The sequence below is a fragment of the Cucurbita pepo genome, chromosome 12 (assembly GCF_057944985.1).
Source record: "Cucurbita pepo subsp. pepo isolate OVF chromosome 12, ASM5794498v1, whole genome shotgun sequence".
Taxonomy (NCBI): domain Eukaryota; kingdom Viridiplantae; phylum Streptophyta; class Magnoliopsida; order Cucurbitales; family Cucurbitaceae; genus Cucurbita; species Cucurbita pepo.
The window spans coordinates 1,148,450-1,165,520 of NC_141809.1; the positions used below are offsets into that span (position 1 = coordinate 1,148,450).

The 17,071-nt window shown below is 36.4% G+C and overlaps 2 protein-coding genes and 1 long non-coding RNA gene across 3 annotated transcripts; 1 reads left to right on the plus strand and 2 right to left on the minus strand.

Moving 5' to 3' along the window:
• Positions 1-1,565: 1,565 nt before the first annotated feature.
• On the plus strand, positions 1,566-3,067 carry LOC111807542 (protein LIFEGUARD 2). Its single transcript, XM_023693305.2, has 4 exons — positions 1,566-1,906; positions 1,982-2,095; positions 2,337-2,494; positions 2,589-3,067. Exons 1-4 carry the CDS (start codon positions 1,666-1,668, stop codon positions 2,784-2,786), a joined length of 711 nt encoding a protein of 236 aa, XP_023549073.1. The 5' UTR covers positions 1,566-1,665; the 3' UTR covers positions 2,787-3,067.
• An 803-nt stretch (positions 3,068-3,870) lies between these two features.
• LOC111806345 (VAN3-binding protein) lies at positions 3,871-6,981 on the minus strand. Its single transcript, XM_023691608.2, has 7 exons — positions 6,525-6,981; positions 6,037-6,162; positions 5,075-5,495; positions 4,771-4,995; positions 4,627-4,676; positions 4,391-4,448; positions 3,871-4,280 (listed from the first exon to the last, which is right to left on the minus strand). Exons 1-7 carry the CDS (start codon positions 6,873-6,875, stop codon positions 4,057-4,059), a joined length of 1,455 nt encoding a protein of 484 aa, XP_023547376.2. The 5' UTR covers positions 6,876-6,981; the 3' UTR covers positions 3,871-4,056.
• A 6,337-nt stretch (positions 6,982-13,318) lies between these two features.
• On the minus strand, positions 13,319-16,615 carry LOC111807743 (uncharacterized). The gene is made up of 4 exons (XR_002816983.2): positions 16,341-16,615; positions 15,989-16,066; positions 14,390-14,573; positions 13,319-13,911 (listed from the first exon to the last, which is right to left on the minus strand). It is a non-coding gene; the product is annotated as an uncharacterized LOC111807743 (long non-coding RNA).
• Between the last annotated feature and the right edge of the window lie 456 nt (positions 16,616-17,071).

A 17,071-nucleotide genomic window follows, 5' to 3' on the forward strand; every position in this document is an offset into this window, starting at 1 on the left:
TTCAATGCCATTTTAGATTTCCATAAATGCCCTTGTCCTCTTTTCTCTTCATGTAGAAGAAAAGGGGTAAAATTGACCCAACAAATCTGTATTTATTATTTATTTTAAAATATATTGCTTACCAACAATTACATGTATTTATTTTATTTTTATTTAATATCATCATTTTTTTTAATATATAATTTATCCTAATTCTAACTCATTTTTAAAAACTATATATTGAAATTCTCACGTTTGTTGGGAGGAGAACAAATCATTATTTATAGAGGTGTGAAAACCTTACCCTAGCGTTTTAAAGCTTGAGAGAAAGTCCGAAAGAGAAAACCCAAAGAAGATAATATCTGGTGGATCTAGGTTGTTACAAATGGTATCAGAGCCAGACACCTGACGATGTGTCAGCCTTCTCGCTCTTCTCCGAAGGGGGGTAGACATGAGGCGGTGTGTTAGTAAGGACGTTGGGCTCCGAAGGGGGTGGATTTGATGGTGGTCCCACATCGATCGGAAAAAAGAAAGAGTGACAGCAAGGACGCTAGGCCCATTATAAGGGTGTGGAAACCTTCCCCTACCAGACGTTTTTTAAAGCCTTGAGGGGAAGCCCAAAAGGGAAAGCCCAAAAGACGTTTTTTAAAGCCTTGAGGGGAAGCCCAAAAGGGAAAGCCCAAAGAGGACAATATCTGCTAATGGTGGATCTGGGCCGTTACAAATAGTATCAGAGCCAAACACCGGACGATGTGCCAACCTTCTCATTGTTCCCAGAAGTGGGTAGACACGAGGCAGTGTGCCAGTAAGAACGCTGGCCCCAAAGGGGGTGGATTTGGGGGTAGTCCAACGTCGATTGGAGGAAGGAAAGAGTGTCAGCGAGGACGCTGGCCCCAAAGGGGGTGGATTTGGGGGTAGTCCCACATCTATTGGAAGAAGAAAAGAGTGCCAGCGAGTATGCTGTGTCCTGAAGGAGGGTGGATTGTGATGTCCCACATTGGTTGGGGAAGAGAACAAACCACCATTTATAAGGGCGTAGAAACCTTCCGTTGACTTTTAAAGCTTTGAGGGGCCCAAAGAGGACAATATCTGCTAGCGGTAGATCTGAGCCGTTACAAATGATATCAGAGCCAGACACCAGACGTCTCGCTCTTCCCCGAAAAGGGTGGACACAAGGTGGTGTGCCAGTACGCTGGTCCCAACAGGGGTGGATTGTGATGGGTTTGGTTCATTCTTTAATAACAGTTGTTTTGACTAAAAGTATTTACAACTCAAGCATTTGGTTAGGTCTAAAAAATGTCTTAATTTAGTTCAGCCCAACACACTGAACACCTCTACCTTTCTACCTTTGACATCTCTAATACGATCAGCAATGATCCGGTCTAAAACTAAATTTAAAAAAGGTTTTAATTTTTTTTTTTTTAAAAAAAACTTATTTATTAATTATAATTTTTGTTGGTCAACACAAATTAATCATAAAAATAGGATAATTTTGAGGGAGGCCACAAGGGTAGGTTACTAAAAAAAAAAGGAGTGGCAGTTCATCCAAATATAAATAGAGCAATTAATAAGGCAAATGCGTTGAAATTCCCAAAAATAATTTAGTGAATCAGATTCAGTTCTCTTCAGAGAACTGATTGATTCATTCATTTTCATTCCCATCAGAACACAAAAACAAAGATCGGAATGGGCCAATTCCGCACCAAAGGCGACCTAGAAAATGACCAATTTTATCCCATCATGATGGACAGCCCTCAGCTCCGGTGGGCCTTCATCCGCAAGGTTTACACCATCATCTCCATGCAACTGCTTCTCACCACCGCCGTCGCCGCCGCCGTCGTCTTCATCCGTCCCATTCCCATCTTCTTCGTCAAAACCACCCCCGGCCTCATCGCCTACATCGGCATCCTCGTCTTCACCTTCATAGGTCACAATTTCCTCCCGATAACTATTTAGTTTTTGAAAATAGTTCGCTTTAATTCTTTCTTTTTTGTCAGAGCAGTTCTTTGCCCGTTGTACGCTTATCATAGACATCATCCTTGGAATTTCATTTTGCTCACTCTCTTTACCATTGGGATCGCGTTTTCCGTTGGAATTTCTTGCGCCTTCACTAAAGGTACTTCTTTAAATTATTTGAATAACTATGGAATATGTCTCAGATATTATACCTTAATATTATTTTATTTAGTATATTTTATTTTATTCTCAATATTTAATTAGTTTATTTATTATTATTATTATTATTTTTGTTGGTAGCTATTAGTTTAGATTTTATTCTATTTAAATGATATCTGACGTCGGATATCTGAGAATACACGTCGGATATCTATTTCTATTTCTCATTCTTAACGTAACAGGGAGCATAATACTAGAGGCAGCGGCGATAACATGCGTAGTAGTAGTGGGCCTGACTCTGTACACATTTTGGGCCGTAAAACGGGGCCACGATTTCAGCTTCCTCGGCCCATTTCTGTTCGCCGCTCTCCTCGTCATGTTCACATTCAGCCTCATAATGGTAATGGATCTAACTGGGCCGATTTGTCTCAGCCCATTATGACTATTGGGCTTGGGCCTGGGCTGACTCCTCTGTTTCGTTGTTCTGTAAACAGATGTTTTTCCCGATGGGGAAGCTGTCGGTGAAGATCTACGGCGGAATTTCGGCGCTGATATTCTGTGGATACATAGTTTACGACACCGACAACCTCATAAAACGGTTCAGCTACGACGATTACATATGGGCGGCGGTGTCTCTGTATTTGGACATTATTAACCTCTTTATTAGTCTTCTCAGAGTTCTCGATGGCTAAGAACAGAGCAGAACAGAGCAGAACAGAACAAGATCGTGTTTTGTTCTTTTTTTTTGTTTTGTTTTGTTTGGTTGAGGAGATTTAGAAATGCCCTCCAGATTTGAAAATATGGGTTGTTTTTGTTGTAATCATAGCTGGTGAGGTGAGTGTGGGATGGGGTTTAGAACATGTTTTTTTGTTTCAATGATGGGTTTGTAAAGTTGTTTTTTTTTTCTCTTTGAGTTCTTTGTTGATTATTTGTTGTTTGGTTGGTTTTAATGTAATCATGGAGGTTTATTATCTATCTAATTCTTTGTTTTTATAATAATCTCGTTTTGGCATGCAACGAGCACGAGCATGAGTTTCGACAACATGCAACGGGAATGTGGCCATGACAATGATCGTGACAATCAATCAGTATGCAACGCTTTGATCCACAAATCTTTTTTCCAACTGAAGCATTGTATATGCTGGTTGATTGACACGATCATGCTTGTCTAAGGCATGTTGCTTATGGCCACATGCCCATTGCATGCCAAAACTCTTTCTTGTTGCATCAAAGATCATGCCTGTATAGTTTTCTTGTCAAAACTCATGTATTGTATCAAAGTGTGGTTTGGGTATATGTCGTTAGACCGAAGGACAAAGGCAACACGATTTTGAGTTGGCTGACTCACTTGGTGGTGAGAGTGAGTGCCGAACAATTGCTTATAAACATCTCGAAAGAGTTCAATTTTGTATACATGAATTTTAAAAAATGACATAGTAGACAATAATTCTGATCGTTTAGTTTGAGGGAGAGTATCCTCTTTTTTTTTTGTGTTCCTTCTGATCTTTTTGCTTTCATTTCTTTTAATCGATCGTGAGAAGCTAAAAAAACATGTCTTTAACCGAGAATCCACCCTACGTCGATCGACTTCTAAAGATGAAGAAGTCATTAAGCAAATTCACAATTATTAAACTCGTTATAAATTATCCTTAAAATGATTAGCCAACAAACATGAAGACAATGATTACCCCAACATAAGCAAGAACATTAAACAATGATCTTCATTGTTTATTACCAAGTAGTGGGGTTTATACTATATTCAAAAAGAGCTAAAACTTGAGTGAACATGGACTCACTTTCATTCAAATTGGCCTTTACTTTACCATCCAAATTCAACCCAAAAGGGCCCTCTGTTTATATTGATATCATTAAAGAGACACCCATTTGGCTAACCTTTTCCTTTTTTTACCTTTAATCTAGCTTCTTTTTACAAAAGGAACACAAAAAAAGAGGACACTCCCCTCAAGCCACACCCTTCCCTCCTCCTCCTCTCTTCTCGGTTGCAATGGCGAGTAGCCGAGACACGCCTTGAGTCCAAACGTCGTATTCCCTTACGCTCTTGCATTCGAATTCGACGACGCCGCGGAGCACGGTCTTCAGGCCAAAGTAGCGACGGTGCTCTCCTCCCTCGAGGAGGTGTCGTCCGGGCCAAGCCGGGACGTCTTTGATCACCTCTAAAATGATATCTGAAAGAGTTGAAAACATTGTATGAACTTTCATCAATCCCCAAATGGAAGGAGACCCACATCCATTTCTGTTCAAATTATCAGAGAAAGACAAAAGAATTCTCTCTTACTCTTTTTCTTTTTTGTGAAGGTCCCAGCAACGTGCTTGCTCTTCATCTTCAACATAACCTGCACATAAAGAACTTCAATAAAGCTTAAAGTACATGATGAAAGGCTGCCCATGGTGGGGGCAGTAAAGTTTGATCCGTTGCTTCTTCGACAATATCGTTCACATCCCGAAACAAAAAGCTGAATGATTAACAGATCGAATTCGGATTCGAAAACTAAATCGAATCGAGCTTTTTACCTGATTCATTCTGTTTATGTATACAGAAACTATCTTCCAATGAAGATCACCTGCAAATGAACAATACAATGAGTAGATATCCAATCAGCCATCTGATGAATTGAAATGTGTACTCACTCACAGCTGACTCGAGCTCGTTTTTACCTTTACGAGTGCGTTTTAGTAGCTCGCAGCCTCGAGCGAGAAACTCTCGGCTGCAAATGCCTAAGAAATTATCTTCAGGGACAAGTTCACCACTGAAGCTACTATTGGAATTGCCATTGCTACAATTCTCAGCAACTCTCATTCCTTTATCCACTGGAATCACAGCTGATACATTCCACATTTCCTTTAGCACCCTCGCCTTAAGCGTCGCCGCCCCACGTAACGCTGTCGGGACAAGCATTTTCATGTCAAGAAACTTACTAAACCAATTAATGTTTAACTAAGCAAAATCTATTTCATATACCAGTAGCTGCAGCAGCTGTTAATGTCATGATATCACCGGCGGATTTGACGTTAACGGCATTGCTGAGAACCGATGCAAGGTGATCGCGTTCGGCGCCCATCGCTTCAGCTGCCTCGACACATTGAGCAGCAACAAGCGTTGCAGCAGAGGCAACAGCCAGATCAGTCTTGGTTTTATGTTCATCTTTGTTAGATCCAGAAGAAGCTGCAGTGGCTGCAGCTATAGCAGCTATGGCTGCAGCCACACCAGCAACAGAGATAGCAGCATGAAGCTGAGCATTCTGAGCTCTTGTTTCTTCTTTCTTCTTCTCTTTCCTGTCTTTAAGCCATCTCCCAACAGTTTTACCGCCTCCAACAGTGGTGGATCCGCCAGTGGCAGTGACTCTGTACTGATTGTTGAGAGGGATGTTCGAGCGGCCACACTGCACAGAGAAATTACAGGTGGGGCATCCATAAAAAACTTAGATATGAGTCAATTCATGGTGAATAACGAAGAATTGACAGCCGCCCAACATGCCATGGCGGTGGTGCTGGTGCTAGCTCTGTAATACCGCACCCACCAGAACGACCTTGGGGGTCCATGTTTCATTAAATGCCTCAAAATGGAGACAACCCATCAAAGGATGAGCCTAATTAAACATCACCCACTTGCCGGAGAGGGAATTAATCCGGCAATTCGGCGATGGGAACAAGTTTCCAGAAAACCCAGAATTAAAAAAACAAAACCCAGTAAGGAAAACAGCCAAAAAGTGTGCGAGGTGTTTAATTCAAGAACATCGATTACTGTGAAAGCTGATAAAACATATATTTGGTCTATGAGAAACGATCGGTGTGCAACCAGAAGAACAGCCCTGTAATATTATTAACAAACAAAAAGGACGAGACAATGGGCCGGCACGAACTGTGGGTGTCAGAATTCGAAGACCCATCTATGAAAAGAACCATCGATGACCGGAAACTGACCTTAAAGTCGTCGATCTCCGACGGGGACACGGGAGGACTGTCTGTTAATGAGCCGCAACTTTGAGCTCCATTGAGAGGGCCGCTACTGTGAGACAGTCTGCCGGATGTCAGCGGCGAAACCTCTTGCTGCCATTGGAGTACAGAAAATGAAGAAATCAGTGACGGGTTTTCGAAATCGGAAATGAATCGAACTCACAAGAAATTTCGAAAACCCCATTTTAGGATTGGATTGAATGAACAAGAAATGGGTTTAAAAGAGAACAAACAACAAGAATTCAGCGAAAAAGCAAGTGGGATATACGCAGTGTGAGACAAAAAGAGGGCAAAATAAGAGAAATCGGAAGCATGTTTGTATTAGAGAAGAACAAAAAGGGTATAAGCAAAGTTACAATCAATTTCAATCGCTCCAAAACATAAAACAAAAAGAGAGCAAATCCGATTATTTGTCCACACATGCTCTGCAAAAAACTCTGCTCCACCAAACTTACCGACTGTGACATAATCCGCTCCATCACCATCTGGGAAGTTTCAGAAGAAGCAAACGAAAATGGGTTTCCAGAAAAAGTGGTACCCTCTTCAAGCTCGCTCGTCAAATCCTCCAAAATGACGCTACCGCCGCCGCCAGCGACGGCGGCGACGATGCCATTTCCAGCGTTGGGGTGCTTAGAGAGAGTGAAACGAGGAGGGGCTAGAGCTTTGGAGACTTCTAAAGCCGACACGCTCCAAGACCGCGAGAGAAACTCCATCGGCTCGAGTGGAGTGTCCGGCGGCCGGTAGACGGCGGAGGAAAGAACCGGCGGCGGCTCGTGTCGCCAAGGGCCGGTGGCTGTTTTGTCCATAGTGGGCGGAAGCAGGAGCAGTTGTGAGCGAATGAATCGGAGTGTTTGTTGAAGGAGCAGAGACTCAGTGAAGGAGAAAGAGTGGAAGCTGAAACTGGAAGTTTTATTTCAGATCAGTAAAAATCAATTTAATAAAATAAATAAATAAATAAATTCACTGTTTCTCTTTTTTTTTTATATAAATAATTTATAACTCAAACTAATAATTTTATTAATTATAATTCTATATTTCTTAATTTAATCATTAATTTTTTAAAATGGATAACTTATAATTTTCTTACTTATATAGAATAAATATATTTTTTTAAAAAAGTGAGGCTTTTTAGTTTTTAAAAATATGAATTACCTAAAATAATATTCTTGAAAACATTTTATTTTTTTGTTAAAAAAAATTAAGTTAAATTGTTATAATTTTTTAATTCGAAAATTATTTTAAGAATACGAGAGAAACAAATAATTTTAAAAAAAAAATAAACTTAACATAACTTAATTAATTTTATAAAAAAATATTTTTAATATTTTTAATATAAGAAAAAAAAAATTAAATGGGATTATTTATTTATTTATTTATTTTAAATGAGACATGGAGCAGAGGGATTGGTTAAAAATACGTAAGGTTGTTTGTAAGAGTCCGATAAGTAATGAAATACGCGCTTCCGACTCGCGTGTTTATCACTTTCCAATTGCATTCGGTTTCATTTACGAAATTTGGGAGCGTGCTTCACACGCCTCACTTTATGCCTGGTTCATGCATTTATCTCCCTGTTTTTTTAACCGTTGAGGCTAATTTGGGTATTTCGTCTCTCTACCAATTCAAAACGACGTAGTTTAACTGATATACAAAGACTAAAATGTAATTTCACACTTCAGATCTAAAAATATAATTTATTTTTTTTAATTCACGGTTATATATCTTATTTTATCAATTTAAACATAGTTCAACTAATTAAATTTTACTCGTATTATTTTTTAATATATAATAATTCAAATGAATGGGCATTTAATAATTGAAATTTGTATGGTTCAGAAAAACAACAAAAATAAAATCTTTATATATCTCTCGAAATCTTATAAATAATATTTATTTATAAAATTTTGCACTCATTCCCCATTGTTCGATTTTGCATGCTCATCCCTCAAAATGCAGAGAGGCTTTCAATGGCATATCCGAGTTAGTCGTTCCGAAAAGTCATTAGACAGACAGTCTAAATGAAATAAAATTGTTACCGTAGTGTAAATAATCATTTACCTTTTTTTTTGTTCCAAAGTATAATGATTGACCGTTTCATACTTTAAAATAACATCATATCTTGTTATGTAAAAACTTCATAAAATCCTTGTCCATCATTTCTATTTTAACATCATCATACACATCCCTCACCCAACAATGAAATAAAATAAAGTAATGTTTTTTTACCTACCCAAAAATATATATATATTATCTTTGTCTCGTCATTTTCACAATATGATGAGAACGGTATAAATTCAAAAGTTCAATAACTATTTCTTTTCATTCAAATTAAAAAATCGACATAAACGACAGTAAATAGTTAAAAGTTGAGTGAGATCTCACGTCTATTGGAGAGAATAACAAAACATTCTTTACACAAATGTGGAAATCTCTCTCTAATTGACACGTTTTCAAACCTTGAGAAGAAACTCGAAAGGGAAAGCCTAAAGAGGATAATATCGGTTGGCGGTGGGCTTGGGCTATTATAAATGATATCAGACCCAGACATCGAACGTGTATCAGTAAGGATGTTGGACTCCAAGGAGGTGGATTGTGAGATCCCACGTCGATTACAGAGAGAAACAAAACATTCTTTACAAGGGTGCGAAAACTTATCCAAGTAGATGAGTTTTAAACTCAGAGAAAGCTTGAAAAAGAAAGCCTAAATAAGACAATATCTGGCAGTGGGTTTAGGTTATTACCGACTGTATTTTTTTTTTCTTCATAAATGCTCGATTATAACGGGTCGGATAGATAAATAAATGATAAATCGTAATAAAGCAAAGAGAATTAAATTAATGGGAAGGTAGTTAGGGTAAAATGAGAGTATTAATAATCAAGATATATCAATGCTCTCAATCATTCTCATATATCAATGCTCATATGACTTATGGGAGTCATGGTGATGATAATATATGTTCACTTTCTTTCTCTCATCTTATTATTATTATCATCCTAATGTATATCATATCAATTATTATCATCCTATCTAGTAGAAACGTTTTAAAATCTCGAGGGGAAGCCCATAAAAAAAATCCAAAGAGGATAATATCTGCTTGCTGTGGGTTTGGGCGTTGCAACATTCTTAGTCATCCGAGTTGGAGTGTTCATGAATTAGGTTGAACGGTGATTAAATATTTTTTTTAAAATTCAATTCAATTGCTCGAGTTGTAATATTTTTTTTATCTCAAATAAATCTTCTTAAGTAATGAACTCAACTCGATCCTATTATAATTTTTTTTAGATTGGATTGGTTCGGATTGCTTGAGATCATTTTTAAAATTTTTTATTTTTAATAAAAATAAAAAATTAATTTATTTATGTTTGGAGTAAAAAGGGTACAATCAGGTGCAACCAATCTTAGCAGTCAGTGAGTAAGAGCGGTGACAATTCAACGCTTTTGGACCCTATTGTTGTACAGTCAACTAGAGATGCCTGACGATTGGTCATCTCAATTTCCAACTTTAAATTAATAAAAAAAAACATCAAATTTAAATCTCATCTAAAATATCCAACATTATTTTATCTAATAATTTTAAAATTGGCACCCCTTGTTCCCCAAATAAATAAATTTCCTATTAATTCAAAATAAATAAATAAATTTCTTATAACATCAAATCATATCAAACTCAATTAAGACGTTACATAAAATTTTAAATATATTTTAGATATATTTATATAAAACTTTAAAAATATAATAAATTAATTTCAATTTCTTAATTTTTTTTTTAAAAATATCTACTAAAATTTTAATTTTGGGTTTAATTGATAATTGATAATTAATACAGGGTGGAAGTGGGGTCCACTAAACTTGTGGGACCCGGAATGGATGGCGTGGACATGGAGGGGCATTGGATTGGATGAGAATTAATATTGTCAACCAATATAATGTTGCCTAGTCACCATCCTTCACGTGAGTGTGCCATTTTTAATGTGGACCCCACCATCTCCCTTCCAAGAAAATACCATTATTTTTTTTTTTAATTCATAAATTCAAATTTATTTTCTTTTTTCTCCCAAAATTCCAAACTTTGGTCTTCACATTTTCAATTACGTTACATCCCACGTGGCATTCGTCATTCAAGCTTATATTATATTTTTAATCATTTATTGAGATACTCGTGGAATAAAATAATATATTATCTCGTCATTTCATCTAATTTATCTAACACCTTTATATGATATAAAATTTAACATTTTTTTTTCTACAACATATTCGATCAGGCTGAATCTAAAAAAAATCTATATATTTTTTCTTTTAATGGGATATTTTTGTAAATTTTTGTTGTTATTTTAAAAATATTTAATTTTTTTCTTCGTTTACATTATTCACGAAAATATATATATTTAAGGAATCTATATTGTAGATAGAGATAAGATTATGTTTTATTTTTCTTCCATTTTAATTTATTGGACAATGACATAAAAATACATTCCACCGTCCATCTAGGCTCCACGTCTTGTTCTAAAGAATATTTATGCATGTCACGTCTCAAACTAATTTTAATTTCTCAATTAAAAATATTTCTTATTATGTGCTAAAAAAGAAAAAATAAAAACATCGACCTATTTTTGTGAACTTTAAGAAAAAAATATGTAATATTTGAAATTTAAAGATTAAATAAAAATTATGTTTTTCGATGATAATAAGAATATTGTTGGTGTTACAAAAAGTAGAAGCAAATATATTCGTTTTGGTTGAAAATTGAAAAGAATTAAGGAGGAACAGACAATATTAAAGTGGTGGGAAAAATGTGAGAGTAGGAATGTATTGGATCTCATTTTCATCATAATTAATACAAACACTAAATAATGCAATATGCAACGCGCGTCGGGTGGCCTCAACATTCTCCTGTTACATGGGTCATGTTACCTGTTCCTCGTTTATTGAGAGTGAACACTATTCCTACATACCAACATGGGTTTCGAATGAGTATCGATATTCTCCTGTGACATGGTTACGTTACCCACTCCTCGCTTCTTAATAGTGAAAACTATCCCCACAAATCAACACGAGTCATTCTAGGATTGCTTCAAGTAAAGTACGTTTAATCATGAAATTTCTATGATTGAGCTATGAAAAAGGAAGATGTGTCTTGTTGGTATACGTAGCGACGTTCATATTTTTTAAGCGTTTCTTAGCTATCATGTTCTTAATATTTCTCTCGTTCGGATTTGATTTCGGTTTATTCATGTATCTTTCATTTATTTCGAGTGTCGATTTTTATTCGAAAATGGAGAGGAGCCAAGTGGATGTCCAATCCCACATATCTCTTCTTATTTATTCAACTTGGATTTCAATGGAAGCTTTGAGTATCTCCATTTACTCTTCTATGTATGTTGGTCAACAAGCATGCTCATATTATTATTCATTACATGACCATACATTATTTCACACATACATTCGTTAACTTCATGTCTGGTCTATAGACTAACATAGGTCATTCACGTGCTCTCTAATGAAAATTCTCGAGAGGTCACTCAGTATAGAATTGCTTCAAGTAAAACATACTTAACTTTGGAGTTCCCATGATTAAGTTACAAAAAAACGAAGGTGGATTTTGTCGGTATAGATAATAACTTTTGATTATTTTAAGTATTTATTAGTTACTTTATTCTCAAGATCGCTCTAATTCAAATGTGGTATTATGTTGAGATCTCATATCAATTAAAGAGGGGAATAGAACATTTCTTATAAGAGTGTGGAAACCTTTCCCTAATAGACGTGTTTTAAAATCGTGAGATTGATGGTGATACGTAACGGGTCAAAGCGAACTATGATGTCCCACATTGGTTGGGGAGGAGAACAAATCACCTTCTATAAGGGTGTGGAAACCTTCCCCTATCAGACGCGTTTTAAAGCCTTAAGGGGAAGCCCGTAAGGGAAAGCCCAAAGAGGACAATATATGCTAGCGGTGGATCTGGGTCGTTACATGAACAATATCTACTAGCGGTGAAATTGAACCGTTACAAATGGTATCAAAGCCAGATAACAGCGGTGTGCTAGCAAGGACACTAGGCCCCAAGAAAATGGATTGTGAGATCCCACATCGGTTGGAGAGGGAAACGAAACATTTTCTTACAAGGGTGTGAAACCTCTTCCTAATAGATGCGTTTTAAAATCGTGAGGTTAACGACGATACGTAACGGGCTAAAGCGAGCAATATCTATTAGCAGTGGACTTGAATAGTTATAAATGGTATCAAAGTCAGACATCGACGACCTACCAATGAGAACACTAACCCTTTAGTTTAGGCACCACGAAGCAGGAAGCAGTCATTATTTGAAAGGTGGAAAAAAGAAAGACATATAGCTTCAAGTTCCAATGTGTACGGTCTATATCTGTAGGGACTCTCCATCACAATTTACTATATAAACTAATCTTTAATTAACTTTAATTAAAACCATTTATTGTCCATACAAAAATTAACCAAAACTTTAATTCATATTCATACTTTCTTTCTCCAATAAAGTTAAAGCCTAGCTTTCAAAGGCAAGTTCCAAGATATTAACTGTGACAATAAAATAAAATAAAATTTGAGTTAATTTAAAAAATTTAATGATATTTAAAAATTTTCAAAACTCGTGAGTTATATATATATATAAATATATATATATACAACTCCATATTAAAAAATATTAACAACTCCGAAACTTGCTAGTTTTATATATAAACCAGTTGTTATATATATATATATAAATATCGTAACAACTCCATATTAAAAAGTTCTCGTATAAATAAAAAATAGGTTAAGAATGAAGAGAAATTGTTAGCTAAATAAGGTCGGAGACATAAATTATATTTTCTTCGATCACTTTTGTATATAAATTTTTAGACCGATTAAAAAGTTTTAAAATATTTTTATAATTTTTAAAAAATTTAATGATATTTAAAAATTTTCAAAACTATATATATATATATAGTAACGAACTCTATATTAAAAAATTCTCATGTAAACAAAAAAATTTGTTTAACCAAATAAGGTCAGAGGCATAAATTATATTTTGTTCGATCACTTTTGTATATAAATAAATAAATAAATATTTTTATATTTATTTGTGTTGAATACTATATTGTGATATTTATATAGAGTATATAATTTTGGTTATGAAAGTTTATTTAGTATATTAAATGTTTTAACTTTTTTTCTATTCAGAATTATATTAAAAATTAGAAATTATTAGATGAAGTAAAATTGCTGGGAAAAATCGCTAATCCGAAATGGCTGAATATATATAATAGAGAAAGGGAAGAGCACGACGAAGTGTCGGAGGGAGTGGGGCGGTACACGGCGGCGCCGTACATCAAGGGGATCTGATCTGATCTGATCTGATAATAATGATGAGGATAGATGCATACAATAATGAGATGGGACAGGTTGTGGGAGATGAACTGATTGAGAACTCTCTAAGTGCCTGCTGCCGCTGCTGCTTCGTTTTCGACGTCGGATTTGATTCGAAGACTTCGTGATGGGCTTCTCTTCATTTCCAATCAATCAAGCTCTCTCTCTGCATTTTAATGGCTTCTCTCCGTTTCGCCCTCTTTCTCGTCTCTTTGATTTGATTCCCACCAAGCCAATTTATCTCAAAAGTCATTTGCATTTGCTATCAAACTCATACTCATAAATTCACAGAGAACACAAAATGGGAAACTTATTCTATAGAAATGGAGGCCTTACACATAATCAAACTATAGTCATATGGCACCGCCACCACGTTCGTCGGTCTATTTGTTCAGCAGCAGCAGCAGCGTAGCTACATACGTTATCATCGAGCGAACCTCGATGAGAAATAATCTGCTAGCAGCTGTAGATCAAAGTAGTTTGAATGAGCGTCAATATAATTCTAATTTTACAAAAGAACGAATCATTGGTTATAAGGGGTGAAAATCTCTCCCTACTAGACACGTTTTAAAATCTTGAGGGGAAGTCCGAAAAGGATCTGCCAGCGGTGGGTTTGGGGTTGTTACAAATGATATCAGAGCTAGATACCGGTCGGTGTGCTAGCGAGGACACTGTCTCCCAAGAAAGGTGAATTATGAGATCCCACATTGGTTGGAGAAGAAAACGAAACATTGCTTATAAGGGTGTGTAAACCTCTCCCTACTAGACGCGTTTTAAAACAGCATGAAAGGGAAAGCCCGACTAGCAGTGGGCTTAGGCTGTTACGTGTTGGCAAAGCTCGTTTCGTTTCTAGTTATGTTCGTGACGAGGTTAAATCGACTGTATAGTGGAGAAAATAGAAGATTCAACCAGGTAAAAAGTTAGTAGTTGAAATGACTAACCATTGTTGTTATTTGTAGCAGAAGGGTCCTTGGAATCCATACTCATTGAGCCGTCAAATTGAGTATCAAACACAACTCAGAATAAGCATGGAAAGGCAGTGTTAGCCCTTCAAACAATCACATTTGTATGCCAACCGCGACGTCTTGTTGCACGAACCGCCTCCACAGTCGACCCATCGACAAGCTATACAGCAACAAGAAAGACATTGCAAGTCATGTAAATAAGCTTTCAAATTCACCAAAAACAGGCAATAAGATTGGTCATTACAAACGAATATCAATTCACTAGTTCTTGGTTTGGTCTGTACGCCCGATGGAGGGGTCGAAAAGAACCGGGCGAGTCAGATTACGGGGCATCAACGGTAAAAATCTAATGCCTATCAGTATTGTTCAAAGCAGTGAGATGTTCAATTCTAGTACCATCAGATACATGAACATAATAATCAAGATAAAGACCCATAGAACCTTGAATATGATGAATATGTACTCATCCAAATTTTGAACATCTCTATTGCTTATTCATTATGCCCCATCTAAGTTAAATCCAACAACGCCTTGGTAATCTGCACATTTCGCCTGTTTTCATCAAGCTTTCGAGTTTCGAAGACATCTTTGTTCTTAGCTGCAACCTTAGCTATAAACATTGTCGATGTGTTTCATATCTTCAGCCAACTTTACCGTTTAATTTTCGTGTTGTTTAACCAAAATCTTGTCTGACCGTCACGTAATACCTATTTTGCAATGGGTAGTCTAAGATTAGAATTCAAGTGTATAGTATTCATATAAATTTAGTATTTGAATCTCATTCTTTTTTCATTCAAATGAAACTCAGTGTCGCAGTTATACTTGTCCAAGATGTGTTGCCTATGTCCGCATAACCGTTACATGCCAAACCCTAACCTCGTATCACTTTATCGCTTTTCTTTACTGCTTTCATAATGTACAATTTCCTTCTTGTCTTTTCTAAGTGTAAGACGTTTCGACATAATCATATCTACGCCTGGTAGACATGAAATACCCTAGAATGTACTATAGAAAAATGCGACCAGTCGTCAACTCCTCCCATCTAGATTTTGTATGACCGTTCAGCAAAATCACGTCTAGGCTTACCCGACCTGAATTGCCTCAAAATGTATTATAGGGGGATGCGACTAGTTGTTAAATTCTCCCTATCCAGAAAGTTATATGTTATTTAAGCCGTTGTATTGCTTTTTGCTTGTAGTCATGTAACATTGTTTTCAATATCTCTTTGGTCCGTTTTCTCAAAATGGGAACAAAGGCTTGAGCATACATTGCCCGACCATAGGCGACACAATCCTAAGTTGGCTTGACTCATTCAGTACTGAGAGCGAGTGCCGCACAATCGCCAAATTCACTGCCAAGAAAAGTGCGATTGTGACGGCCTAAATCTACATCTTACAAGCCACCTCTGTAGTAACTTTTGGCAAATACATTCATCAAACAAAAACAAGTCCCATTTGGCAGAATCAAACAGCTATGAATTGCAGGAAGCAGATGAAATAGCAACTATGGCTAAAAACACAGCTATTTTTCACAGAAAAGCTTCAAAGGAGATAGAGAAAGAGAAAGGAATCTTACATTTGGGTATAATGAAGGGGAGAAACTTGGAAGTAGTCACTATCATCATGATCAGAAAGAGCCTGCTTCCGCCCAGAACTGCTATCACATTCAAACAAGAAACTCCCATTACTAGAATCTTTACAGGTTTTCTCATCCATAGTTCACTTCCTTGCAGACATTTTCAGCCATTATCAATTCAATCAAAACAAGAACAAACACTCTGTCCTTTCCAATCAAGTTATCAAAAAGAGTTACCAATCCATTTCAGCAAAAGCCACAGAATAAAAAGGTGTATAAGAACAGAAATGAAAAATCTAAAGTAACCCTAGAAAGAACAGCCATGAAAATAGCAAAAAGGGGAAAGACTAACCGAGATCATTAGCATTCGCAGATTGAAAGATGAGCAGTAGAGCAAGAACAGCGATGGGTGAAGGCATAACCCTTCAACGATCACAAAACAGAGAAATGGCCATGTGGGGTTTCGTGATCGGATTTCAACATGGCTTTATCGTTGGCGGGCCTAGCAAATTGCATCTCCATTTCTGTATTAGTGAATCAAGAAACTTTGAAGCAAGCAAGAAGAAGAAGCCTCTTGATTCTTCTTAAATCGGCCTCTCTCTCAATCTACCTACCTAACCTTCTCATTATTTAGGGCAACCATTGGGTTCGATATTAGCTAAACGTGTGAAAACCTCTTTATCTCTCCAGTAGACACGTCTTAAAACTATGAGGCTAATGACAATATCTACTCCCGAACACTGAGTGGTGTATACCTGCTTTGTAGAATGTGAAAACTTCTCTTTAGTAGAACTGTTTTTAAACTGTGAGACTAACAACTATATTTAATGGGCTAAAGCGGACAATATCTATTTATTCAAAATTTTGTTATTTATTTTCAATATATACATCTTAAGCAAAAATATATTTTTTTAGAAATCACAGCAATAAATTCAAATTGGTTCGGTTCAACCCAATCTAGTCTTAGGGATACCTACGAGCTAACTCAATTTCTAAATTTTATTTGAACTCAACACAACTCAATCCAAATAAATTTTTAGTTCAACCGTACAGATTAAATTGAGTTGATCTAATTTTTGTCGG

Excerpts from the sequence above, each read along its gene's own strand:
- LOC111806345 (XM_023691608.2), bottom strand. The coding sequence starts at position 6,875 with ATGGACAAAACAGCCACCGGCCCTTGGCGACACGAGCCGCCGCCGGTT. Across the intron at positions 6,163-6,524 it reads AGCGGATTATGTCACAGTCG|CAAGAGGTTTCGCCGCTGAC; the intron begins GTAAGTTTGGTG and ends CTCCAATGGCAG. Across the intron at positions 5,496-6,036 it reads CGGAGATCGACGACTTTAAG|TGTGGCCGCTCGAACATCCC; the intron begins GTCAGTTTCCGG and ends TTCTCTGTGCAG.
- LOC111807542 (XM_023693305.2), top strand. The coding sequence starts at position 1,666 with ATGGGCCAATTCCGCACCAAAGGCGACCTAGAAAATGACCAATTTTAT. Across the intron at positions 1,907-1,981 it reads CCTCGTCTTCACCTTCATAG|TTCTTTGCCCGTTGTACGCT; the intron begins GTCACAATTTCC and ends TTGTCAGAGCAG. Across the intron at positions 2,096-2,336 it reads TTCTTGCGCCTTCACTAAAG|GGAGCATAATACTAGAGGCA; the intron begins GTACTTCTTTAA and ends TTAACGTAACAG.